General features: G+C 44.4%; 1 protein-coding gene across 1 annotated transcript; it reads right to left on the bottom strand.

Moving 5' to 3' along the window:
• Window positions 1-2076: 2076 nt before the first annotated feature.
• Window positions 2077-24504, bottom strand: LRRC8C (leucine rich repeat containing 8 VRAC subunit C). The gene is made up of 3 exons (XM_032117939.1): window positions 24400-24504; window positions 10645-10786; window positions 2077-8157 (listed from the first exon to the last, which is right to left on the bottom strand). The coding sequence occupies exons 2-3, from the start codon at window positions 10780-10782 to the stop codon at window positions 5887-5889; spliced, it is 2409 nt and encodes an 802-aa protein (XP_031973830.1). The 5' UTR covers window positions 10783-10786; window positions 24400-24504; the 3' UTR covers window positions 2077-5886.
• Between the last annotated feature and the right edge of the window lie 2342 nt (window positions 24505-26846).

Raw genomic sequence — 26846 nt, forward strand, 5'->3', positions numbered from 1 at the left:
CAATGTAGGTGTTTTACTCCACACCCCTGGGATCATACACCTTGCCAGTGCTGCCCATGGTGGTACCTGGGAATCTGGCCCTCACAAAAGCCACCAAAGCCCACTGCCCATGATTAATTCACTCCTTGAGGGTATTGTATTTTTGAAAACAACTTCTCTGCCAGCACAAGCTCCTTCAAACGTGTGCCTGGAGCCAGAGGACTGGAGCGAGGTCCTCATGCTGGTCTGGGCTTCCTTATGCGGAAGCTCTGGGGCCACTGCCATCCACTGCATGTCTGCCAACCTCATGTTCCCCCATGACACACCAGCCTTCTCAATCCTAGTGGGAACAGGGCAGGTCCAGCCCAGATTTGTCCCTCGCGTCCTCTGCACCCAGTGTTACAGATGAGCATGATGATGGGCAGCCCATGTGATGGAAATCGGGAGCTGAGCCTGCTGCGCCAGGCACCTGTGGGTGGAGGTGGACCTGCAGAGAGCTGCTGTGCTGAGCTGCCCTGCCAGTGGGACACTGCCTGCATGCCCCTGCCCTGCCACTAAGGCAGTAGGGAAAAGGCTGAAGGGCTCATCCTCATCCTCTTGTCAGACCCCTTCCTGCCTCCATGCTCCTGCAGTGTTCCCAGCCTTTGCCTGTGGGCCATTGCTCCCTGCTCCTCATGGAGAAGGAGGCAGCAGGGGGGAGACCTACACCGTTGGTATGAGGGGTACCTCTGAGGCAATCACAGAGGAAAAATAAAACCAGAAACTGTTTTTTCATCTGATTCTTCAGGGCTTCATGTACGCCCCAAAGGAGAAAAGAGGACAGACATACAATTCTTTTACCAAAGCATATGATGCATTTCTCAAATGCAATTTATGAAGACATACAAACAAACAGTCATGGCTACAGGGACTCTCCAGTAGCTATTTGGCATGAAGTGAAGGACACACTGGCCCTAGCACTGCTGCCTGGTGGCACAGAGAGGACCTAGCTGCTGGTGGGGTTGTGCCCTGGCAGTCTCCTGAGCACAGTACCTGCTCCAGTTAAATCCCACTCCCATGCATACATGTTCAGGAAACTGAAAGAAGAGGTTTTCAGGGCTCAGCTACCTCAGGTCATGAAGTTCTCCTACTACCAGCACTTTCAATAAGCAGTGTGACATCTGCTCCAGCAGCTGACACTGCCACAGGGATCCTTGTGGTGGTTACACCTGTGTCATGGTTCCCATCCCACTGGATGTGGCCCTGAGATGGTATCTGGTGGGCTGTGGGAAGGAGCAGCGCTGTGAGGAATGGACCAGCTTTCCCAGCCCTCCACATTTTCAAGAAGAACAGCATGGAGGTAAAAGCCTGCACTGTCTGCAAAGCTTCTTCAATTCTTCTGTGAGGCCCACCATGCCCCAGAGGCAGCATGTCCCCGTACCAGCTCCCTGCCAGGCCTTATCCAAAGGCAAAGCTGACTCAGGCTGCTGTGCTTACCACTCTCCTCCCTCCACTGGGACCACAAGCACCAGAGAGAAGTAATTCCTGCTCCATCTTGGCAGGACAGTGCTTCTTGGTATGAAACACCAAAACTGAAACACATTATCCCTTACAACTTAAAAGAAACAGATATGAGGAAAACATCCCACACCAAATGCAGGCAGCCCAACTGCCTTTGGAACACTCTCCAAATCTCTTCAGGAGATTTATAGGGGGGTATGTCAGATGCGAGGACTAACAGCACCATTTCCCTGGCAGTGCAGGCACATGACAGGGGGGAGGAAGGAACCCTCACACCCCTTGCTGCAGGCTGGCAGGGCTCCCAGAATCCCCCCAAGCCTTGGCAGAGCACAGGAACCAGAGCGGGGGAGCTGCTCCAGCAGGAATGGCTTTTTTCCTGGCCATTTTGCTGGCTGTTGGAGTCAGGGAATGGAAGGAGGTGCACAGGAAGCGAGACCATGCAGCTGTAAAGCCTGTCAAGTGTAACGATGTTTTTTTAAGCATATTTTCTTGATTACCCTCCCAAGGGACCAAACCCAAAAGATGGTTCTATTTGATTTTTAGGTAACCCAGAAACAAAGTGTTTCCCAAACAAATAATCACATTGCAGTCTGATAATGGTCATTATTACAAAAGAGCGTTTTATTTCTGGTTTTTTCTGGGTGTACTATATTGCAATGTAACACTATGCAGGTCTATTATCATATTAAGATTCTTGCTACAGAATTAAGTTTGTCCATTTGGTCAAATTTCAGAGTTTTTTCTTGGCATTCCTACAGGACTTGTCACCACTTAAGCACATGAATTACTGAAGTGCCAGAAAAGGGTTATAAGACTTGGAGCTCTTCAATCAGAATTTGCAAAAGTTGTTGGGCTGGCTGGATGCACGAGGTCAGCACAAACATCCATTCTAATTTTGACCAAGGGGAAGATGCACATCTCCAGATTCTGATCACAAGTAGATTTGCTTGTCAGGGTCAATGTACTAGGAAGGTTGTCTTCTTACTTTTGATACAATCTTTGTCATCTCTAATTCCATTACCAAGTAAGATTTTTACTATTTTTGAGCAATAATGAAAAAATGCCTTGCTTAAATTCTGGAGCTGTCATACTTTTTAGGCACCTGATTAATATAAGTAGTTATACAAACTCTTTGTATATATACAAACCACGCTAAAGTATTGTCCACAAAATGTCCATCCATTCTAAGTCAAATACTATTGGTCACAGAAAAGTCTAGTATGAATTGCATGTGAATATACATATGAGCAGTACATGATTCACTGAGCAAATATGGCACTTTTACATATTTTCCTGGATGTCATAGAGAATTAGGAAACAATCTTCCCTCAGCTGACTCATTTCTAAGTTATTGTAATATGGGTTTGGAAAATACACCCCAGACTAGATAGTAAGAAGTTTAGAAAAGTCAACAGTGCAGCTACCTGAGTTTGTTTCATTAAGAAATTAACAGTAATGTGATATTTTATCATCCACTGTGAGCCTGAGGGTTGTCTGCTCACAAAAGCCAAGCTGCCTAACCCTGCTCTACACAAAACAGCACAGTTCTCCAAGCACGTGGCTCGGCAAGACGAGGAACTGACCTAGCACCTCCAAAGGGACTTGACCCACCTTCTCCTTGTACAGACCCTCACTGCAGAGTCCTGTCCCCTTGTTACTCCCATCCTAGCATCCATCCAATCCTTTAGAGAGCTGATCCAGCAGAAAATTAGTACCTTTTTTAGACTGGCATAGTTTTCTGCTGGCTTAAAAAGTTGATTTGTCCTGTGGAGGGATCAGACCAGCACCAGACCTGTAAAGGTACATGAGAAGCAGCTGGAACATGGTGGCAGGAATAGGGAGCATGGGAGGAAGAAGGAGCTGCCCCTTTTTGGTGACAGTGAGCTGTCAGACTGATGAAGCTGTCTCAGCTAACCAAACCCTTGGAGAAGATACAGTTATTAGTGTGAAAGTGCTTAGACCGGTATAGTTTATTCCTAGCAAAGTGAATAAAGATATGCCAGCACAAGGCACTTTATACTCATGTAACTGTGTCCACATGAGGGGTTGCACTGGTATAAATATAATCAGTAACAAACAAAACCTCCACATCCCCTAAGTGATGTATTTACAAATATGGCATAGAACAAGCCTCCAACCTTCAGTTATGAGGTGTGCACAACTTCCATTCAGAAACCAGACCACAAACTACACATGAAACAACATTAGACACAAAATAAATTAGGGATTTAAAATGCTACATCTAGGAATATAAAGACCTTTTAAAAAACTTTAACTGTAATCCCATATTTAAAATCTAAATAAGAGAACTATACAGCTCCACCAATTACTTGGACATTTCAAACAGTTTACATTCATCAGGGACAACAGCACTTTGGTTTATATAATTAGGTTAATATGAGCAATGAAATGTTTCTCTTCCTCACGTAACATCAAAGTGAAATACATTTAGAATATATATACTGCCAAGCTGTTCCAGTAAGTGCATTCCACACATGAGTAAGGGTAGCTTTTGCAACAGCGACATCAGTTATAGGTCTTCAATAGAACTGAATCAAACCTCTTCAAAAATTGATTTGATTCCTTCGTGCCTGACCCATTAATCACATGGATCTTCTCCAGAACACAGCCAAACACAAAAAAGAAGTCTGAACTGGTACTGTGGCAAGCCCACACACCAGACTGAATAGCACACCCCAGATTAATGAGGAAGTTCTCATTGTAGTTTGTCTCCCCACCTTTATAAGTCATACTCTTAAACCAGCTGTATGCTTTTGCATCAAGCTCAAGAACTCAGATTAACTGTAGCTCAAGACACACAATGGCAGTTAGAAAACATTTAAGAGCAACCAATCTGACAACTGTCAAATATTTTACATAAATTTAAACAATCAGCAACTCAACCTCTGCAATTTATGAACAGCATTGCCTCCTACAGAAATACTTATTCCTAGATATTCTTGTGAAACATTTATCCAGTGCCTGCATCTGACTCAAATATGTGTCAGCAAAATATTTTACTACTTTGATTATCTTAAATTAGCTTGTGAGCAGCACATCCCTTTCAAACCTGACTAAAAGAAATCAAATGGCTGGATTAAATAAATGTGCTGAACATGGCTTCAGAGAGTCAAGATCCCTACCTGATGCACAATCATTGGAGATTACATTATTTTAAAGAGCAGACTTCCAACTGCATGATTTCCAATTTAATTACTCTCTGGGAGATGAAAACATAGCCTTCATCACTGTCCTTGGGTAGGCTGGGTAGGCTGAGACTTGTGAGAAATTAATGTATTCATTTAATCTCATTTTTGCAAATCTGCAAATATTCCTGTGCTAAGCTTGGTTTTATGCTACCCAAGATCAATTAAGGAGCACATCAGAGGCTATTTCCTTGCCAGAAGCTTTACAAACTAAGCACAATTGCGCTGTTTCTGGATCCCATTCCTAGAAGGTGCCAAACAATTTGGTGGGGAAGTGGGCTGAGGGGGCAGAGGGCACTTTCTCTCTTGCAGCACAGGGTGTTTAGGGGAGGATGGGGTTTTTCAAGACAGCATTTCATCTTGCTGAGTTGACATTTCCAATAGGGTGAGTTCATTGCTCCCCTTCCACTCAAGTTAGTAGGAAATGGGCAGTCACATCCCGTTGCACTGCTTGGAAAACCTTCAATGTGAGTCACTTTGGTCCCGATTCCACTGTGAACTGTGACTTTACTCTTCCTGGACCCGAGAGGAAATTGCAGTGAGTGCCTCCTGCTCAGTGCAGTGTGTGAATGGGCAGCCAGACTGAATTGCCAAAAGGCCCTGAAGGAGTTCTGCATGCCCCCTCTCACCTGTTAAAACATATGAAGAACCTTTTCTACTTGCTTTGACCATCTGAGAAAACCCTGTTGAAAGTAAAAAGGGATTGTCAGCCTATATTTGTTCTTGTTAGATGTTGAACACCTTCTACTGCCACTGAAGAAAAGAGGAAACAAGGCATTCAACAACTGCAGCACCACCTGTTGAAAACCATGTCCTAAGGGATTAACAATAACCAGGAAGACAATATAATCATCTGTTACAAACTATGCAACCCAAAGCATACATCTTAAACACAGTTTCCCTGGTGGGATTAGGAAATTGAAAGAAAAACCAGCAGACAAAATCATTTACTTTTACCAGTAAAAATTAAGTTAGAGATGCCCTTGTTCTCAGGGCAAAACAAACTTAAAAATATCTTAAAACAGTGAAAAAATATGAGAAAATTTTATTTAAAAATATATGTAGTCCTTACTCCAAATTTGTTTGTACAGAAAGGATTTGAAAAAGAAAAAAATAATGACAAATTAAATGCATATTCAGAGTATGCATTCTCTAGAGTGTTTTTGGTAGAAGTGTTATTTCTGTAAAACTGAGCAAGAAGTTATTCAGCTTTCATTTGCTCCCTGACATCAGAAGGCAAAGTTTCAAACAAGTTGTCCTCTACAGTAAAACCAGTCCTCTTCAGAGCTCTACACTCACCGAGCTCAGGTGGAAGGATTTCAAAATGATTGCCTTTAATATCCAAGTAGGAGAGCAATGTCAAATTACCAATTTTAGGTGAAAGGACTGACAAGTTATTTTTCCCAATTTTCAGAGTCTTAAGTTTTTTGCAAAAGTATAGTTCATCTGGCACGCTCTCGACTTTGTTGCAAGTAATGGAAAAGTATTGTAAACTCTGCAGAACTCCGATTTCAGGCGGGATAAAGCGAATGTCATTGTAAGACAAATCCAAGTATCTGATTTTGTTGCATAGGAATAGGTGGGACGGAAGAACCTCTATTTTGTTATGGCTGAAGGAAAGCCGCTCTAGACTGGTGAGTTTCTTTATATGCTCTGGGATGTAGGTTATACTGTTGTACCACAGCTTTAGAATTGTCAATTTTCGCAGATGTTGAAAACTTACTATTTCTTCAATGGATTTGAGGTTATTTTCCTTTAGATCCAATTCCTGAAGACTGAGAAGGCTGAAGACTGCATGAGGTATGCGCTCTAAATCACAATGAACCAATTCCAGCTGTGTCAGGTTGACCATCTTCTTCAGGTTGTTGAGCATCACTAACTTAGTGCCATCATTATGGATACACAGTTTTTGCAGGTGACTTGAAACATCGACTGCAGATTGTGGGATTTTGGACAAATTACTTTTTATGTGAAGAACTTTCAGGCTTTTAAGCTCCCTAAAAGACTCCAGTGTAATGTTTTTAGAAATATCGTGACTTAGGGAGCCAATTAAATAAAGCTCTTCCAAATTTCTGAGGCCATACATCCAGTGTGGAAGTTCTCTGATGTCATCAAACTTGACGCTCAAGATCTTGAGATTCTCCTTCAGAAAAGCCAAGGCGGCACCGTGGATCTTCACAGAGCACTGGTGCAATGAGAGCTCCTGGAGATTATCCAACTGTGCAATGGTTGCTGGTATCATTACATTATTAATTATTTCAAGTTTTAAAGACTGCAGCTCAGTAATTTCAAATACTGTATCTGGTAGTCCAGAAAGCATGAAAAGCTGTAGCTCCAAATGGCTGTGGGAGTTTGTCTGTAGCCTCTGTCGCAGTTTATCTGCAGTCCACTCATTGTTTAGGTTCAGCTGTTTCAGCTTATTTTCACTGACTTCAGACAGAAAAACAGCAAAGCGCTTGGAGTAGAGAGGATCATACTGATCAATCATATGAAGCATAAAAGCAAAGTCATTCTTGACATCTGGGATATCATCAATTCCTGTCTCTTGCCGAACATACTCAAAAGAATATTCTTTCAGTGAACGGTAGAACAACCAGTACAGTGTATAAAGGCAAGTCAGGCCATAGATGCTTACAAAGCACAGGTAGCAGTAAGAAAGCTTAGAGAACAGATGTGCCATTGTGTGATTACAGCAAAAATTCTTGTATCCTGTCATGTCTTCAATATCAACGTTACAGACTACTGTAAAATTAACTTCTGAGACAAGTGCTGTGTTGTAAGCAATAATAATAAGGAATTTAATTACCTTAAGCACAGTCTGGCGAACATACATGACATAGAGTATATCACCCTCCTCAACATGCAGTCGAAATTTCTTCACCTTTTCAAACAGTGCTTTGGCCTGTTCACCTTCTTTTTTATCTAATGCCCCAGGTGTTCCCTTATCCACAACTAACTTCTCAGGGATTGATTTTAAAGACTGCGTCTTGACCAAAGTGCCTTCAGTGCTTGGCTGACTAGTATTAGACTTGCTGATGTTGTTCTTCCTGTTATCCTTCTCTTCAGAGTCTTCCCCTGATACTTCAGATAAAGCTCTTGTTGTCCAGGGAGAATCAAAACATTTGCCAAGTATTGAAATGAAGTGTTCAATTTTGGAGCTTGATCCAGGGAATTTGAACCAAAAGTTACTACACAGCATGAAGACCAGTGTGTGTATAAGGACAAGGTAAGGGAAGTACTTGGCATACCAGTGCAGGGCCCGTTCATAGCACACCTGATTTATAAAGCTGTATTGCTGAAGGTCCAAATCAGTCTTGAGTCCTTTCATTTCAACTGTAGCTGGAGGGGTGGATGGCTTCGGTGGTGGAAGGGGAGTGGTATCAGGGATTGTGTTAAACGCATTTGAACTATTAGATTGGTTCTGGCAAGGCTGGACGCGCTTTGGAAGGCATATTATCTTGTCTTGCATGACCTGGAACACACAAAAAGGTATCTTTTGAACTGATGTACAAACAATGGTAGCAGCATCAATGGGTACCTGTCCTTGGAGTTCCTCCAGCTGCCAGGCATTCCTCCCCACAGCCTGCTACTTGGCCCCACAGGCTGTGCTAGTATTATTCTCAACAAGACACTTGTTCTATATGCCAAGAACTAGGCCCCCCCTTTCTATCTATGGTTAGCCTTCCATAATTTGAATAAGAGGGCACTGAGACAATCCAGAAAAAGGAGAAATGTAGGGAATGCTTCCAGAAAAGACCAGGGATCTTCTGCACTGCTCTCCCCAGAGACAGACTGTTACTGCCAGGTGTATGGACCCTGGCTACAAAATGTTCAGAGATAGCTTAGGCTTGAAAGCAGCACAACTGCATTCATGTGGCTGTACTCTCACACTGTGATGTCTTATCACACCAAAAATGGCTGACAAAGGGCTAATGTGAGCATATCTGGCCTGGGACATTAATAATCTTCAGTCTTCATAAAGACAGATAAGGACAGTCCTTTAAAGGCATTTGTGTGTGCATAGACAAATTTTATTTAGTTTCTCACACATGTACATAGAGTCGTTATAAAATCATAGAATGATCTGGGTTGGAAGGGACCTTAAAGATCATCAACTTCAAACATCCTGCCATGGGCAGGGACACCTTCCACTAGACCAGGTTGCTCAGAGCCTCATCCAGCCTGGCCTCAGACACTCCCAGGGATGGGGCATCCACAACTTCAACCTGTTTCAGTGCCTCATCATCCTCACAGTGAAGAATTTCTTCCTATATCTAATCTAAACCTACCCTCTTTCAGCTAAAAGCCCTTTCCCCTTGTTCTATCATTACACGCCCTTGTCAAAAGTCCCTCTCTATGGGGAGCTTCTGTAGGATGGAATATATACCTCAGGGAAAAAACGTAGCTCTGTTCCTGAGGCTGTCTACAATTAAAAAAAAAAAGCAATTTTCTTAATTTGGGGTGGTCATCCATGTTGACAGATGGAGTTCAGAGTGCCTTAGAGACCAATCACCTTTGGTTTAATTTGGGATAACAGTTCTGAGTTCAATGCAAGGCTCCCTATAAGTCAGAATTTAAAATGCTAATCTGCATGATAAACCAAGGAACTCTCTTACTTGCCCTGAATGACTAACTGGGATTAGCCCAAACTAAGAACGTGGGTGTAGTGTAGATATACTCTTTGATATCATGGCTATTGCAAGCAATAAATATAAGGTATGCAACAAGAGCTACCAAAATCAGATGATCCTTGATGATCCACCCTGGTGTAGGGAGAGGCTGAGATAAGACCACATGTGTTTTGAACAACATCAGTGCCATAACTGTTGGCACATCAAAAACTTCTGTAGTTAATCTATGTCTGTAAATGCTACTGTGATATACACCCTTACTTATATCCTGGATTTATGTATCTCACAGTAAGTTGGAAAAAAAAAATTTGTCTATTATTTCAGTCTTTCCACACATCATTTTCCACTGTGCTTCCTCCAATCAAGTGGGCAAACTTAAAACAGCTAACAGATATAACAGATGATTTACTTTGTGTGGTTAAGCAAATACTTATCTACTAATGCAAAATTCAGCTCTATATAAAGAGATTTTTAAACATGAATGTTGTATCAACTGAAAATACTTGAGAATGGAGAATACAGGCAAAACTACAGTTGATTTCATGTGAAATTTGAGAGACAGTACATCTAAATCCTAGGCCATGTAAGTAAGCAAATTCCTCTGAAATAAGAGCTCTGTCAATGTGTCCCTTTAAGTCCATTTCAAAGTCATGCCAAGAAACGTGAGATTCATGTTTGAGCCAGTACTATATTTTTGTGGAGTCATCCCAAACAGTATTTTTCATTTCTTTTCTGCTTTCGGCTCTTTAGCAAAATGTAACTAACAGTGACTGACAGTAATGTCAATTGTTTATGTGTAAGCATCCTCAGAGATGTTTTGGAATGGAAGAGATATAATATTAGCTGTGGGTGGTGTTAATAAAATCAGCACAATAATTTCAAATCCCTTTAAAGCATAATGACAGAAATATTAACATTTGCAAAATAAAGAAAAACAGGAATTACAAAATTACATTTTTTAAACTTTCAAACAGCAAAATGGTAACAAATAAGAACTGAAGCTGACAATCTGTTCTGTTACACCAAAGTGAGGTGAAAACAGCGATCCAGACACCGGCCAAACCAACAGCTCTTATCTTAGCTGGCACAGCTCCATTGACTCTAGTGCAACTCTGCTGATTCACAGCTGCTAAAAGTCTGGTCTGTGTTATTTGATGTTGCTACTTAAACAGCTTTAATCCTGGGACCAGCACATTTTTGCTTTGTTCATGGTGAGCCCAAGAGATAAATCAAATTGGGACACCGTCTTTCCAAGGCCCTTCCTCATTTGTGGTGTTTCTTTCAGCAGCCCCGAGAGCACCCGCCACACCTCTGTCCCTTTGATTTACCTGTAACGTGCACCCAAACACTCCGATCATCAGCATGGCCACCGAGAGATAGTCCGTGAACACATCCCACCAGGGCTTCAGCACCCGGAACGCCGGCTGCTGCTCTGAGAACTGCCGGAACTCGGTCACAGGAATCATCGTCCTGCAAAAGAGCAAGGCCAGCTCAGTCTCCTGCAGCTCAGACCGCTCACGCTGTGTGAGCAAGTGAAAAAACCTTCTCTGTGAATGGAACTCCCAGGATGTGGCATAAAAGTTCCCAGCTACTGACACCCCACCTCAGAAGAGGGATGCTCATGCTGTCACTTATGCAGCTCTTGTGAGGAAGAGAGAGCCTGGGATCCCATCCATGCAGGCAGGCAAATCCCTCTCTCTGTTGACTCCAGCCATCTCTGATGGGTCAGTGAGGCCTTCTGCACTCCTGAAAATCAGCCCATTCTATACACAGAGATGTTCAGCTTCATACACTTTAGCCTTGATCTCAAAGGTCTGCCTGAAATGCTTGTCCTGCATTCAAACTTCACACACCCTTTTAGTTACCATGTTTCATTCACTTCAATTTTACTCATGGTGGTTTCAGGAACGCTTTGGAATATTTTTGTGCATACTCACTGCAATTTTAAATCTACTATGTTTTGAGTGCAAGTTCCTAAAGTGCTTTAGGTAACCAAAACTACAGGCAGATCAAGGGCTTTATCTTCACCTCAGATGTCTAGGCTTACATCATCACGTCCTCTGAAAAATCAGCTAACACATGAGCATGTACGGGCAAAGCAACTGATTTTAAAGCCTACAGCATGATGTGTAACTGAATCTCTGAGACCAACCAGTACTGAAACTCCCTAATAAGTTACAGTGGAAAGATAAATTCACATGGGAATGTAACAAAAATACTCCTAAGGGCACTTAACAAAATTTGTCCATTAACTAACATCATAAATGCTCACCACAATCACTTAATATCACAGTTTTACTGGAAGTCTATAATCCTGATTCAGCTGCACACTGGGACCCATTAACATGGTTTTGGTGACATCCATCTGTGTGCAGGCTTAGTGATAAGCACACACTTGCTGAGAGGCTGCCCAGGAACTTAAGGGATTCAGTTCATTCAGAGCCAGGGAACAGGAAGGGAATGATTCAAGCCCTAATGGCTGCAATTCATTGCAGGTGTACAGCCATCCTAAAGATTAATAACTGACTCCCACTAACTGTCCATACTTGTATGGAAGAATGCTCACTTTGAAACCTTCTCAGGGACTGCTGTGTCTCTGCCTGCCCAGCTGATCCTCAGAAGGTACTGTAGTCCCCAAAGGCATAAGATGAAGTCTGTAAATGAACTTGTGCTAGTAGCTAGGCTGGGGCTTTGCAGCTGAGTAGCATAAAAACTCTTGTTCCTTAGCCCCCTCTCCTTTTGCAACCCTTCCAAGTTGCTTTAAGCACTACTTGGCCAGACAGGAGACACTCTCTCAGCCTCCTGTCCTTCTAAAGTCTGTCCTCAGGATGCAGGCTACGATCCCAGATAAAACTGCACACACCTCTTGCACAACCGGCAATCCTCAAGAGGAAGGCAGGCTGTCCCCCCACAGCACCTCCAGATTAACAGACCATCAGTGAAAATGACGGCAATGCAAGCCTGACTTCACACAGCCAGGTCAGAGACTTGGCAGCACCCTTGCCAACAGGCCTGAATTGCTGCAGCGCTGGTGGAGGAATGCAGCATTTGCTATCAAATGGCAGGCAGCCAGGAACCACAGCTCTGCTTTTTGTGTGCTTGTCTTGCAAGTATTAGCATACATATCAGGGGAGATGCACCTCTACAGGAGAGAAAAGCTGGGGTAGCTGCTGGGACAAACCTTTGTTGCCTTTCACTCTTCTTTTATAAATACTGGTGGGAAAAGTGGATCTTAAGTACATGCCCAGCAATCCTGCAGCTAAATCTCTGCTGGCAGCTCCCAGTGGCACCTGAGCTGAAGAACATCATGCTCAATCTCTCTTCCATTCCCATATGCATTTCCACTGCCATTGGTAAGGAATTACCCTTCTCTTTTCCATTTCCATATAAAATGCAGGTGACTGAGTAGCTGCTGGTAAGCTTTTTTTTTTCCATCAAGCATTGAAAAACATCGAAAATTCTCAAAGAATTCCACTAATACAAATGTTAGCTAAACAGTTGCCATGCAACAGTCCTGCTCAAAGTTTTGTAACACATATACTACTGTTGGCTCAGGTCTTGAGGCCAGCTGGCTGACTGGAATGCCATCAGTACACCCAAGAATACCTATCAACAGATTGCTTTAAAACCATGACATTTACTTCCCAGCCCCGTAATAATGGCTTAGGAGTGCTTTTTCATATTCTGATGGCACAGCCTCTAGAGATCCCATTTGTAAGGGTTTTTTCAAAAGTATAAACAATTTGAGTGTCAGGTGAAGACAGAATTATGTTTCCTGCAGTGGAGATTCTTGACAAAGCACAAGTGCTCACATGCACGGAAACGTGTGGAGACCCAGGAGTGACTGGTTAGACACCCAAGTAACCGTGGATCTGAGCCACAGTGTTATGAAAGGCGTCAGCACTGAATCAGGGCAGTGCCTGACAGCAGATGTGACTGGAAATTATCTTGCAAATTACTGTGCAGGGACAGCTTTCAGACCAAAAAATCATTTGGCTGTTGTTTTTTACAGGTTTCACTATGTATTTTTAGGGGTCTTTGTTGTATTCTATTTTTGCTTTATTTCTCCTAAGTGATACATGGGGAATTTAGATGAAGGCAGATAGGTTCTAGTACCACAAACACATGCTGCCCTGATCCCTTGTTCCCTTCGGAGGCTGTTGTTTGCATAGCGTGACTCCTCATTAGTAGAGTGCACATACTGTTACCCAATTAATGGGCCAAGCCGAGGGAGAGCTGCACACAGAAAGCCTCTCTGAGCCATCCTAGAAAACCCATCTCTGGAGGTGGAAGGTTCACAGTCCAACACAAGACATCAAAACCCATCTAACGTTTTCCTACATTGTTGTAAAAAGAAAACAAACGTTACTGAACGACAGCAATAGTACCGCACAGAAAGTAACAGTAAAAAAACCCAACAATGTCTACCAGCAGATGATATTTTTTAGCTTTAGGGCAAAAAGACATTCACAAGAAACTTTGCACGGCAATTGAATGTGAAGAAGTAGGAAAACCATTTTCCAACACTCACTGGAGGAACCCTATTGCCTCTCCCCTTCCTGTACTAAGAATCAAGGAAAATGCTGGAAAGAAGTGCAGAGCAGCCTAGGCTTACCAGCACTGCTGACATCTGCACACAGAGCAAAATGACACCAAGTCACTTTTCATTTGTCTCCCACTTCCCTCTAGCATTTTTTCCATTCTGGCTTCTCCAGGGATGGAGAGGACATCTATTAGCAGCAACTCAGACCTCAGAGAAGACACAGCAGGTCCACCTGGCTCAGAGCAATCCTGAAAAATCCCTCCTGGCCATGTCCAGAGTCCAGCTCTTCCCCACTGCTGCACCCAAAGCTGCACGACTGGCAGACTCAAATAATCACACACAAACCAGGTCTGCACACAATAAAATGATTCAGTCAATCATTAATTTGAACAAATCAAGGGATGCTAAAAAGTCACACTGCAGTCCAAGTCACAGCACACCATTTACTGTAGGACAACATCTCTGGGACAGCACACCACTTACTGTAGTTTCTTATCTCTCCTTGTAACAAGGAGATAAAAGACAAGGAGTTCAACATTTCATCTGGTGAAAACTAAGACTGCATTACTAATTTCAGTTCACTCACATTCAAAATGTTATTTAATTGCACAATACATTATAGCTGAATTGGGGCATCTGACTTACTGTAAAATACTATTCTAACCTACTTTAGTAAATACTAGAGTTCGAAATATTGGATACTCTTTTCAATTAAAACCAGAACTTGTTCTTTTTTTTTCTCTTACATTTTTAATAATCCTCAGACCCTAGAGAAAAGAAAACGGTACATGAGATAAATCATCTGGTATTCAGCTACCAGAAGGAAATAAAAAAGGAACTTGGATTAAAAACCAGTTGTACTGTCTGTTAAGCAGTGCTGCAGAACAAAGCTGTGGGTTTGCCAAATTAAATAAAAAGAATAATAATAAAAAACCCAAACAGGAAAAAAAGCAGTAACAAAAAATCCCAAAACAAACAAAAAAAAAAACCTCAAAAACATCGGAGGGGAGAGAAATTAGTAGGGATTCTTATTTTAGAATTTCTAAGAAATGTAGAAAACTTGGTGAGTGAAAATGAATATGTCCTAATAAGATGAAATACTTGAATCCAAGTACAAATGTGATACCTACTCCATCAGAAAACCCAACTACAGGAATCAGCTAATGCATGGGAGATTAGGAGTGAGACGCAACAAATTAATGTGACCTAAAAGAGCAAAGGAGAATAAATAGATCCAAGTCAGGGGGGACAAAAGTATTGGAAACAAATTAAGACTTGATAAATCGAGAGATTGAATCAAAGGCTGATTGTGAAACGCCGCACCGTGGAGCAAAGCAGCCTCTCAGCAGTTGGTTTACATCAGAGGGAATAAAGGAAAGCAGTGAGGACAGTTTGGAAGTAACAATGGCTCTTGCCAGTGCAGCTAAAGAGAAAACCGAGGCACCAGACAATCCCCGTGATGTCCGCAGCAGAATACAAAGGAAATCAATTCCTGAACTTCCTGCCCACGGGGAGCTCCAGTTTGTGGGCCTGGGTGCCACCAGCCCGACCGCCACCAGCCACAGCAGCCAAGGGACCAGCGTGCCCTGCTGGCACTGCTCACTGGCACAGCACAAAGCCCTGGGGACAAGCCCTGGCCTTGGCGTAATGCTTCACAGGTAGGCACTGTGAGGTGCTCACCGCAGCTTCGTGTCCACCGAGGAGCCGTGCCCTGCCTTGCAGCAGCACACAAGGGACCCCAGTCGGAGACAGGACACACGGTGCCAGATGGGTAAACACTTGGGGACATGGAGGGTGACACGCCCCCTCAATAAGCTGTATTCCTCTTGCGTCTTGAGACACTTCACAAAGCAAAGACATTATTGCTCAGAGAACTGCCCCTCTGGTACAACCCTGAACAAAGCTGCTTTTGGCTTGTTGCACCTTCCAGGCCCCAGGCTCCAGCTCTTGCTAGGTGACTGGTTGCTATTTTTAAGCGGATTCTCATAGAGTCACTTCATTCATTTTATGGAGTGTAACTGTGTGGATTGGCAGCAGCCCTCAGGAGAATTAAAGGGTCATGCTGCTGGGGAGGGCTCTGCCACCAGTGAACAGCACCCGCCGCTCCCACTGCCCCACCTCAGCTTTCAAGGCACAGCCTGTAGAGACACGGCAAGTAAAAGCAGCACAGTGAGCAAAAAGAAGGGAATAACTGGGAGGCTCTGCCTTTCTCTCACCCGGGCAGGTCGGACAGCATGTGTTCCTCACTGAGGCAGAGTCCCAGCAGCTCCTGCCACTGCTCCCCACCATGACAAGCTGGCCTCCGGGCTGCCTGTGCTGTGCTGTCAGGAGAGCTGCCAGCTGCTTGGTCTTTCGTATCAGGGATCTACTGAAAGGAGAAAATGCTAGGCCAATCCTGCTCTCCTGGCTGTTTTAAACATACTGCATGTTAGGATAAATTATGAAATGCCTTTTGGGAATAGCGTTGCAAGGTCTCTGGGTTGGTTGCCATATATGATTTATTGCATATTCATCTTCATTAAAGCAACAGAGCACAGCTCGTATTTAACACAAAACAAACTTGGGACCTGGCAGCAGGGACTCAGCAGAGCCCAAGGGCTGTGGGCCACGTGTGCAGGGGCTGCACACCAGGGGGTTTTTACACAGGACAAGGCATTGCACACCCCAAACTCCAGAGTCCTTCACTGTAAACACTTGTTACTCTGCACAAATACCATAAAATCACTTTTCACGTGCTTTGTGCTGTTTGGCCTCAGCCAATGGGCCAGGAGGTGAAATTAAGCTGGAGTGCTTTTCAGCACAGGACCTGAGGCTCCACTGAAAAGCAGAATTTTACATTCCTGTTTTTACCTGCTTTGGAACTGAACACTGAGACAGTTAAATAAGCATGAGTAAGGGAGTTTTGCAGTCAGGTTGATGGTGATGTATTCTCAAAGAGGCTATTTAAACAAAGTCTCTGGTCTGTGCAGAGCCCGAGGGCTTAGGGCGACAGTCTCCTCTAGCCAGAGCTGATAGACACAGCCTGGCATGAAAATGGCTTGGTGCTATCATCAGTCATATATTCTGTTGATTATAACTTTGTCAAATTTGTATTTTTAGATGGGACTGGGTCCCCAAAACTACCATAAGAAAAGATCAGTGTAATTTAAAACAAAATTTGAATGAAGATCTAGCCAACAATTGTTCAAACCATTCTAGAAACAAGCTTAGGAAAACAAATTGGATGTGAACCCTACAAATATTGTGGTCTTTTCATTTATAACTTTTCAGATCATCCATGCCCCAAAATTTGACCTCTGTATTGGGAACACAGATTTTACTGCAGTGTGAACAGCTGCCTAATTTATAAACCTTTGGAAACTGTGGGTTTGTGTCCTTTGATCTTAGCAGACGAACATTTTCAGCATGTGCCCAGAAACCCCTCACAGCTCCTGGCACTGCCTGTGCTGGCACCACAAATGACAGATAATGGACCTGCTTCACTTCATCACCTAACCAGGAGAGGACTAAAAGTAGATGTGGGGACAAGACAACAAGCCTGGGAAACTGAGATTAGACTAAGGGGGGAAATATGATGATAAGGGCTGGAATTAGTAACTCCTAATTCCCAAGAGGTTTATGCTCCATTCTTATCTGTGTATTCTCACACACATTGTACATGCAGCGAAATAATGTCTGAACTACCCTGACATTCAGTTTTGGGAATTATTTTGCTACATGTTTGCACTGACCAAGATGTCCAGCATTTTGGTAAGTGTAGGTGCTTGGTCAGTTCCCATGTAACATACAATAAAACCTCTGCTACTGACTTCTTCTTTTGTAGCATTTCAGGAGGTTGCTAGGTGCCATTGGTGTTTCCTGTAATATAAAATTCAATTTAAAAAATAATTTTTAAAAAGGCATAAATTTTTTGGCTGGAAAAACTACTTTGAACACTGGCTTGTGTTGCCTGTGTTTGAAACATGATGGCTCCCTTTTTGTTCCGTTGATTGCAACAGAGATTTTCATAGGAAGAAATACCATCACTCTGAAGTAAGAAGTACAAACAAATGATGCTGTTTCTTAAACATAAATCCCATGTAAAGGAACTGGAAAGACATTAAAAACAAACCATTGCATCCAAACAGTTATTTTTAACAGTCCATGTGTTTACTGTATTTTCAAACAAATTCATGTCCTTGTGGCTGAAGCTGGTGAGGAAATGTGACCTGGAGGAACAACAGAGTGTGAGTCAGGAGTCCCCAGTGGGACACGGCCATGGACAGCCTGGGCACGCCACATCAACCCACCATGCCAACGCTTCTCCAGCTGCAAAACAGAAAGGTATCTACTTTCTTTAGTACCTTTGGTGGGAAATATGAATGAATAGTACTACAAAAATCGTAACATTGGTTTTCTCCAGTTTTCTGCAATGCCTGAATCTAAACTGACAGCATGTCAAAACTTCCCTGAAAAGTGACTGAAGTGAATTTTATTTCATAGTAGACATTACCAAAATTAAATGTCACAGTTCGTATTAGTTGACAGTCTGAAGAACAGACCAAATACAATTAGCTCACAGAAGACATTATTCCAGTACCCAGTTTGGTGGTTCTACAAAACGTGTGAAACTCATGCAGTTTTCACAAGGGCTGCACATGTGCCAATGATGATGAAAGCAGGTTGGCCACCACCAGGCTGTCCCCTGTGAGACAGCTGTTCAGAGTAGGGAAGGGGTTTCATTTCCAGGTGCACTGACTGGGGACAGTTAGATTGTGCCACCTCAACTCCAGCAAGGTCCCAACCAACAACTGGAAAGCTGTGTTCTATTATGTCAACTGCCACAACCGAGCTTCCCCAGAGCCCCAGCTCCGCAGGACCACAATCATGGGCAAGACGCCAACGGCGGATTTAGTGCTGCAGAAAACTGGAAAGGGTGTAACTTCCAGAAACATGCTGAATACCTAGTCCACTCTTTTCCCTCCAAGTTCCTGAGGTCCACACTGCAAGCATCCAGTGTACATTAGGTTTCAGCTGCCCCTCTGCCTAATATCCAGGAAGAAGCATGGTGCAGAGGTAGCAGCAAATACCCCTGCTCTGTTCTTGGTACCCTCTGCTGTGGCAGTAGAAGCTCAAAGACCTGAACCAAAAACTTGGAGGAGACAATAAGGGTCATAAAGAGGAGACATAAAGAAGAAGCAACTTTCATAAACTGCATTTCAAAATATATGTTGCAAATTCCACCTACATACACAGTAAGTGCTGCTTTGGCAATGAATCCCAGACAATAACCTTGTTGTTTGTTCCAACTGAGTCATAGGACTTTTTCATGTATTACACACCAAAACGACTTCCTATTGTCAGCCGCTCTTTGACTTCAACTTGGTTGGACTAAAGACAAAAAATTGTTCAGGGCAAGATTCTGCCAGATAAAGTCTCAGTGAAATCAATATTTCTTTTCGTACCAAGCACATGGGCCTGCGTGGAGACTTGGCTTTGCTGAGCTATTTCTCCAAATCTAAAGGAAAGTACACTCTACGTATTTCCATGTCAAAGACTACTTCAAAGGCCATACTTACCATTTTTCAGCTCTGGGAGTAACATTCTTTGTTTATCAGGGCTATCACTCAAGATGCCTGCCCTCTTTCCAGAGCTGCAAAATGGTTTTAATGTGAGTGAAAGCCTTTAACAGCAAACCAAAGAACAGAGCAAGAAACTACGCAGTAAGTGATATTTTAGAATTCCTGAAATGTATCTAAATGATTGAAAAAATAAAATCACATCAAGTTTTAATCAAAATTATACCAGGTTTTCCACAAACACTATTTAACATACTCAGATAATGAAGAGAGAAACAATGCTGTAGAATGTCACAGAACAGACAATATTACACGAATCAGTGCCATTCATTATCAAAGAAATAGGTGCCTGAGGCTAATACAAGCTAATACATGCTCATATTAAAAAATGTTCAGCTGATATAATTAAAAACTAATTCCTAATTGGGACAGGAAGCACAAAAGGTCCATTCTGAGTCTTAAGCAGTTCAACCATCTGACAAGTTAGTTAAAAACATTTTATGCAGTGACTGAGCCAAAAACATTAAAGAAATGCCTGTTTTCATGATTTGTGAGACTTTTTCATATAAAGACTCTTTTTTGCTCCCACTTGCATGTAACACAAAAGAGCTTTCTAAAATTTCATGATAGTCTCCTAAAACATGGATCCCAAAACACCTGGATAAACATACAGGTATTCTCAGCTTGAAGCAGCTGGTGGATTTTCTTACCCCAAACCATCCTTTGTTACAAAAATCCCTGACAGTAAAAATAAACTCATGGTCTCACATACTCCTGAAAGAATAAGAAAGACTAACATAGGTAAATTCAAGCACGTAAATTGCATGTGATCTACACACACTCAAAAATATACACTAATAACTACAGAATCAGAATTGGTATTCACATAAGATGACTTTTAAAGATCATGAACTGGAAAGCCAGAACTACCTTCTCTATTGAACCTTTTCAGGACAGTGTCCATCCATAGACCACCAAAGAGGGATTAGCTCTCACCTCATTCCACCAAAAAGTCTGTTGCTGCACAAAACAGAAAAAAAAGGCTGTTTCCATCAAGCCTCAACTGTGAGATCAAAGCTGTTGCTGGGAGGGGATTCTGACAACACTATAGCAGGTGTGCAGCTCTTTGAAATTATATCATCATGGTTAAATGACTGCAGAGAGCAAATACTCTTTCTAGTCACATTACACTAAACCAGGGGCTTTTCCGAGAATACAGTCTGTGAACACTGGTGAAAACTACCTACCCCTAAGGCAGCTCATCAGACATTCACATCAACTGGAAAATGAGATCTATAATGGTCCTTCTTCAGAGCACCAAACCCCCTGACAGCAACCTGCACTTCTGAGCTGTTGCACTCTGCTGTAAATCACATGGGTATCAGATCTTACAGTGCTGCACGCTCAGGGCAGGGCTTGACCCGTGCTCTGGTTCACTATATGCTCCAGAGCAAGCAATTAGTCCAAACTCCCACCTTCCTTTCAGTGATAAGTAAATAAAATTGGAAATGTTCTCAGCATGTTGGCAGTCTTATTGCTGGCTTGCTGAATTTAAGATTCCCATCAATAAAAAATCACTATGTACTATTGCCACTGAAGGGAGATGTGAGCTAGCATCTCCATCTTCAGCAGCTGGTAGGTTAACCCAGGATTAGAAGTTGGTATAAAAGGTTGGATTCTGCTCACCTGGAAGTCAATGGAAAAGCTGAAGTTTACTTTGACAGAGAGAGAAATGGATTTTTAATACTATGGTACAGGACCAAATGTTTTTACATGTTCTGGTGCAAATTCAGTGGAATTTTATATGCTCGACATAACAGCGGCATTAGCAACTTTCTGTGGAGAATGGTGCCATCCTGCGCTTCAGGGGAGGCCTTTGTCTTACTTTAAAACCGAGAAAAAACACGCATAGGATTCTCCTAAACAAGTGGGAAATGTGCAAAGCACATGCATGGTATTATCCTACCTTTTAAAAATCTGACCAGATTAAACACTAGGTTGTAAATCAGTCCTTCAAGGGAAAAGGAGACAGTGCACAGAAACTGTACTGGAAAAATTCCAAATAAACCCCCATCTTGGTCCAAACCTGTGACTCTCTGGATGATACAGTTGTAAAGTTTATGCTGTGTCCGATTAGCTGCATGTGCCAGGCACTAAAATGTAAAATGAATACAGTGAAAGCTCATCTAGGGTCTGTCAGGTTGAAAGACAGCTCTAACACCCTCTGCCTGCCTGGGTATGGGAAGGCAGGAGTGCCTGCCCTGTGTTATGAATGAAAGCAATGGAACAAATGACATACTCACACCTGGCCAAGAGGGCTGAATCAAACCCAGTATCTTCCTAGCCTGAAAGAGATCCTAGAAACACAAACCCAACTCGCTGCACTATAGCTTGAATTTGCAACAGTGTTGTCACACAAAATCCCTGGGTAAACAGCTCAAGGATGAAGAAGACAGTAAAGTTTCCATTATGTTGACCATGTGAAATCCAACCCTTGTTAACATTCTTCTGACAAATCATTTTGGAAGGAGAATGGCTTCTTTGCTTTATTAAGTAAGGTTTTAAAGTATTTAGAAGGTTTCTTTTCCTTTTTTTCCTGAGGTCAATTGTTTCATTTTCAGTGTTTTCTTCACTATATAGTCCCTCCCCTGCCCTTCACAACTCTGACAATGAGGACAGAATCTTTCCACTAAGTTTTCTTAAAGAGGAAAAAACTGTAAAATTAAACTCTAGCTCCTGTTATTGTGAATTGTTTGGATGGTAATTCAATTTTTTTTTTTTTTTTTTTACTTTCTGCAGCACTCAAAAAGCCTTGGGTTGGGAAGTGCCTTTCTGGTGGTGAATAGGGCCCACTTCAACTAGTTGCAACTGAGGTCACTGGACAATCAGGGGAACTGCTCCTCCCAGCACTCTGACCCAGTTCATTATTTTGGGTTTCACTGTGTTGTCCCTCTGGAGCTGAGGCCACCAGAGTATTGTTTAATGCTCTGGCCTGCCCAGCCCGGATGCTGCCTCCCTCCTGGTCAGAGCTCCTTATTGTGGGCCTCAAAAGCCAGATACCGAGGTGGGATGAGGCTGCCTCAGGAAATCAACTTGAACTGGTACAGGAACTGATTGCAAGATAGCACGAAGCACTGAGTGAGCACTTGTAAGGAGAATTTAGCAGTCTCTGGTTTCATTTTTCACTGAAAACCAGCGCTAGCCTTTTCCAATACTGGGCATACAAAGCAACTAGATTTTTAGCCTTTCCATCAGAAAGCTTATTTCTAAAACTGCTTACAAGAGTAAATAATAACAAATAAAACACACAGAAAGTTATATTATGGTAAAACCTCTAGCATGGCCTGTCAGTATTCAGACTGGAAGAAAACAGCAGCATTGCTGCCACAAATTTAGCAAACTCAGAAAGTAACTGGAAAAGGAAATGATTCAGAAACCACAGGTGCTCAGCACCAAGCTGCTGTGCCTTGCTGGCAGCCCAGGGACACGGGCACTTGTGAGACAGCAGGAATCCAAGGCCAGGTTAAAATTAGGGATCATCTCAGAACTCTGCTCATCCCAGCTCTCCATGCTGATTTGCACCACGGGAGCAAACAGGTTTTTCCAGGAGAAGAGTGAGCCCAGGGGAGTGCTACCCTCCTGACTGCTTTCATCATACCAAAAAGAAAACTAAAAGCTAATATACCCGAGGGCAGGAAGGGGGGGTGGGGGGGGGAGGAGGAGGAAGAAGGCAACATACATACTTGGTTGAATTGGGAAGGGAGATTTTTAAAATTATTATTTATTTCCAATGTTGTCATGTTTTTCTCCACTATCTTGCAAAGCACTTTTCTGCCTGTCCAATCTTTTACAGCATCATTCAAACCCGGAGTGCTTTGTGGAAGTAAACATGTACATGGTTGTCTTCAAACAGTGGTGCTAATAATACTAAGGCTCTCGTCACAGGAAGTACTAATTCCAAAAAAAAAAAAAAAAATTAAAAAGCCAAACCATAACTAACATACTTATCTGAGGAATTAAATTCCTTACTTTTCAACACTTTCACCCTCATGAAATTCTGATAGGATACATTCAGCGGTTTTTCGTAAGCCTCTCATTTTTCTTGGTCAACTCTTTCTAGTGAACTGGAGAAACTCACTTGGTGAATAAAGGACAAAACTGCTCATCACTCTGCGGCAAGGCAGAGCTGGTTTTAAACGGATTTAAAATCAGGATTTGTTTCTTTTCTTTTTTTTTTTTTAATCTCTTCAAAAACCGAGCTATGGATGCCGGAGCCTCGCAGTGCCGCCGGGGCTGCGCTACCCTCCCGAACCGGCGGCAGAAACCTGCCAGGACCCTCCGAAGCTTGGAGACGCTGCGCAGCCCCTGCGCAGGGACGGCGGAGGGACCGGCGGGCGCGGTGGGAGTGCGGCTGGACCGCCGCCTCCCAGTCCTGCTTACATCCTCCCCGTAATGCGGGCTGGTCTGGGGCTTGTTTTCGGGGAAAATACGGCCACGGGCTTTCCCAAGCCGCCCGTCTCCACGACGACTGTTTCCCACCACTGCCCCCTCCGCGGCCCCGCTCCCGGGAAGCCCAGCTCGGCTCCGGGCCACCGCCGTGCCGGGCAGCCCCGGGGCTGCCCCGCCCGGTAAGGGATGCGGTGGGATGGATGGAGCATGGGGGGGCTGCCGCGGCCGCTTTCCGGCGCCCTCCGCGGGAGAGGGGACGGCGGCGACCCCAGATAAAGTTTGGCTTCTACGGCACTGGCCGGGGTCGGAGGCGGCACCGCCGATGCCGCTGGCGGGCAAAGCGGGGCCCCGGCAGCCGCGGGCCGGGCCGGGCCGGGCCCGGTCTCTTCTCCCCGAGGGGGCGCAGGGCCGGGCCCTGAGGGCCGGCTCCGTCCCCGCGCGGACCCCGGGGCCCCCTCCCCGCGGAGATGCCCCGTCCCCGGCGCAGGCAGCGGAGCGCCCCGGGAGAGGCAGCCGGGCCCGACAGTGCTTACCTGGTGCGCGTCCGGGCGTGCGGCTCGGGGTCACGGGCAGCGGCCGGGCGGCAGCGCGAACATCCCGCGGCGCGGTGCGGGGCTCAGAGCGGCGGGCAGGGCCGGGCCGGGTCGGGCGGGGCAGGGAGGCCGCCCGCAGCCGCGCTCCGCCCGCCGCCGCTCCGCCCCCGCCGCCGCGGGGCCACGTCTCCGGTCTGACGCAGGCGGAGGGTGCCGGGGGGCGCCGGTCGGGCTGTGCCCGGCAGCCCCCGCGGGCCCGGCGGCGGCTGTGGGCGGGATGGCCGCGCTCCGCCCGCTGCCCCGGAGGCGCCGGTAGCGGTACCCAGGAGCCGCGACCTCCGGCGCGCCCGCGGCATCCCCGGCCGAAGGAGCGGCGAGGCGGGGGCTGGCGGAGCGGCCGCGGCACGGACGGGCCGGGCTGGGGCTGCTCCATGGCCCACACGGAGCGCGGTCGGTGCCGTGGGAAGCAGCAGCGGGCGGGGGGAGCCGCAGTCGCTGTCCCCGCGCAGGTGGGCGGGCGGGCGGGAGGCTTCGCGCCGCGTCGGGAAGATGACAGCAGAAATTGTGATGGAAAGATCTGGACCTCAACACGCAGGGCCGTGGAACGACTATAAAGAGACCAGGCTGTAAAGCGCCTGGGACTCCATTAACAATGGAAAAGTGTCTCAGAGAGTGACAATTGGAAACACAAACTTCTGGCCCAGCAATTCAAAAAGCGAAGTCTGAAAACCGCTGCTGAAAGAAACCACATGTTTAAAGGGACTTTTGTCTAACATTTCCAGAAAGATTTACATCTCTGGCAGAACGAAGAGACAAGACAAATTCTGCATCAGAGGGAGGTACTTGCCCTCCAATAACTTGCCCCTAACCTTAGGGGTAGTGTGTGCATCGCCCTAGGGACAGTACAAGTATGTAAACAAGGAAACACAAATATATAAGCCCACTGGGGAGGAGTTAATGAAAACAAACACAACATGATGCCTCACAGCTGTTTTGCTGCAAGAATATTAACTACATTGGGATGTGAACCAAAGGTCTGCCAGGGATAGCTGTGGGTAATTCTGACTTTGTAACTGTCTGCTTCAGGGACTGTTGAGGGCAGACTCAGGTTCCTCATTTGGGAATCATGGATGCGATTTGTAGCTGTGGGAGTTCGGTTCATCGTTTGCCTGAAGCATTTGCTTAAGTGCTTTGCTGTGCAGAGCTGCTTTTCTCAGCTGAAACCTCAAGGCTTTCTGAGGCACCTCAAGAAATGAGGGTCTGAGTCTGACAGGAGCTGGAAGAGGTTGCCAGCACAGCTTCCTCACAGTCCTTCAGAGCTGCCAGCCTAAAACATTTCAGCAATATTGCACCATTACATAATTTTAAGTGTTTCCCCCATGCTTTGTGGGATACGGCTAAGGAATACAACAGGACAAATGAGCAAGGTTTCCACATGGACAAAACCACTGGGTTTCTTTTTCTGAGCTGAAGAAATAGTCATGGTGACTGCTGTGTTCATTTTATTGGTTTCTTTCCATTACTCTTAACTCCTGGCAGCAACTTAGAGAATCCCTCCCTGTCCTGGATGGTTTCTTCTTTCAAACATTTGCAGGCAGTTGTTCTGTTCACCCTTTCATCATCGCTTAGCTCATTTAATCTTTCCTCATAAGTCAGTCCCTCCTGTTACTTAATTGTGGTGCTGCTTTTCCCTAAACTCCCTCTCAGTTGCTCGTTTATTTTATGGTGACACGGTGACCAGTAATCCTGCCATTGTTAATGTTTCCTGTTGTGGACTTTTGGGTTATTTTTGTTCAGAGTTACTGCAGTACTTGGAGGACTGAGCTAAGCTTCCCCTGTGAAGAATAATTACAGGCAAGGTCACTGATACTGCAGTAGAAAACATGGTCCATGGATAAATATAGCTGATGGGTTTGGGGATGGAGGCTTAGTGCAGTTGTGGCGGAAGAAGGCCCAAAAATACATCTTTGATAGTAAACACACAACTGGGGCTCCAAATACCTTTGCTAGTGGAAAAAATCTGCTGCCTGCAGAAAAGTGTAATTTATTTGTGAATTCCTGCATTATTTAAAGACCATCTAGGCTGGCGAAATCTGAAGTAACTTTGGAGTATTTATTTTACTAAAATGGTAGGCAATAGTAACTGGATTCAACCATCTGTATGACTGCAAGTTTTTGACATGCTTTGATTTCACTGTTGCCTCTTCTCCATTGACTCCAGAGGAATGCGGGACAGGTCACATAAGAAATGTCATTGCTCCAAACTTAGTACATTTGCCTTTTACTGTCAATTGGCCTATTCTGTCGTTCATAACTTACAGATTCTCCAAGTGTCATTGCTGCTACTGAGTGCTACCTTGCAGTACTTACATTATGACAGAACCAGGGGCAGGGTTTGATTTGCACCCGAGTTAAAACTATCGCAGACCAGTTGAACATGGGGACAG

The sequence above is a fragment of the Corvus moneduloides genome, chromosome 9, assembly GCF_009650955.1.
Source record: "Corvus moneduloides isolate bCorMon1 chromosome 9, bCorMon1.pri, whole genome shotgun sequence".
NCBI classification, from domain to species: domain Eukaryota; kingdom Metazoa; phylum Chordata; class Aves; order Passeriformes; family Corvidae; genus Corvus; species Corvus moneduloides.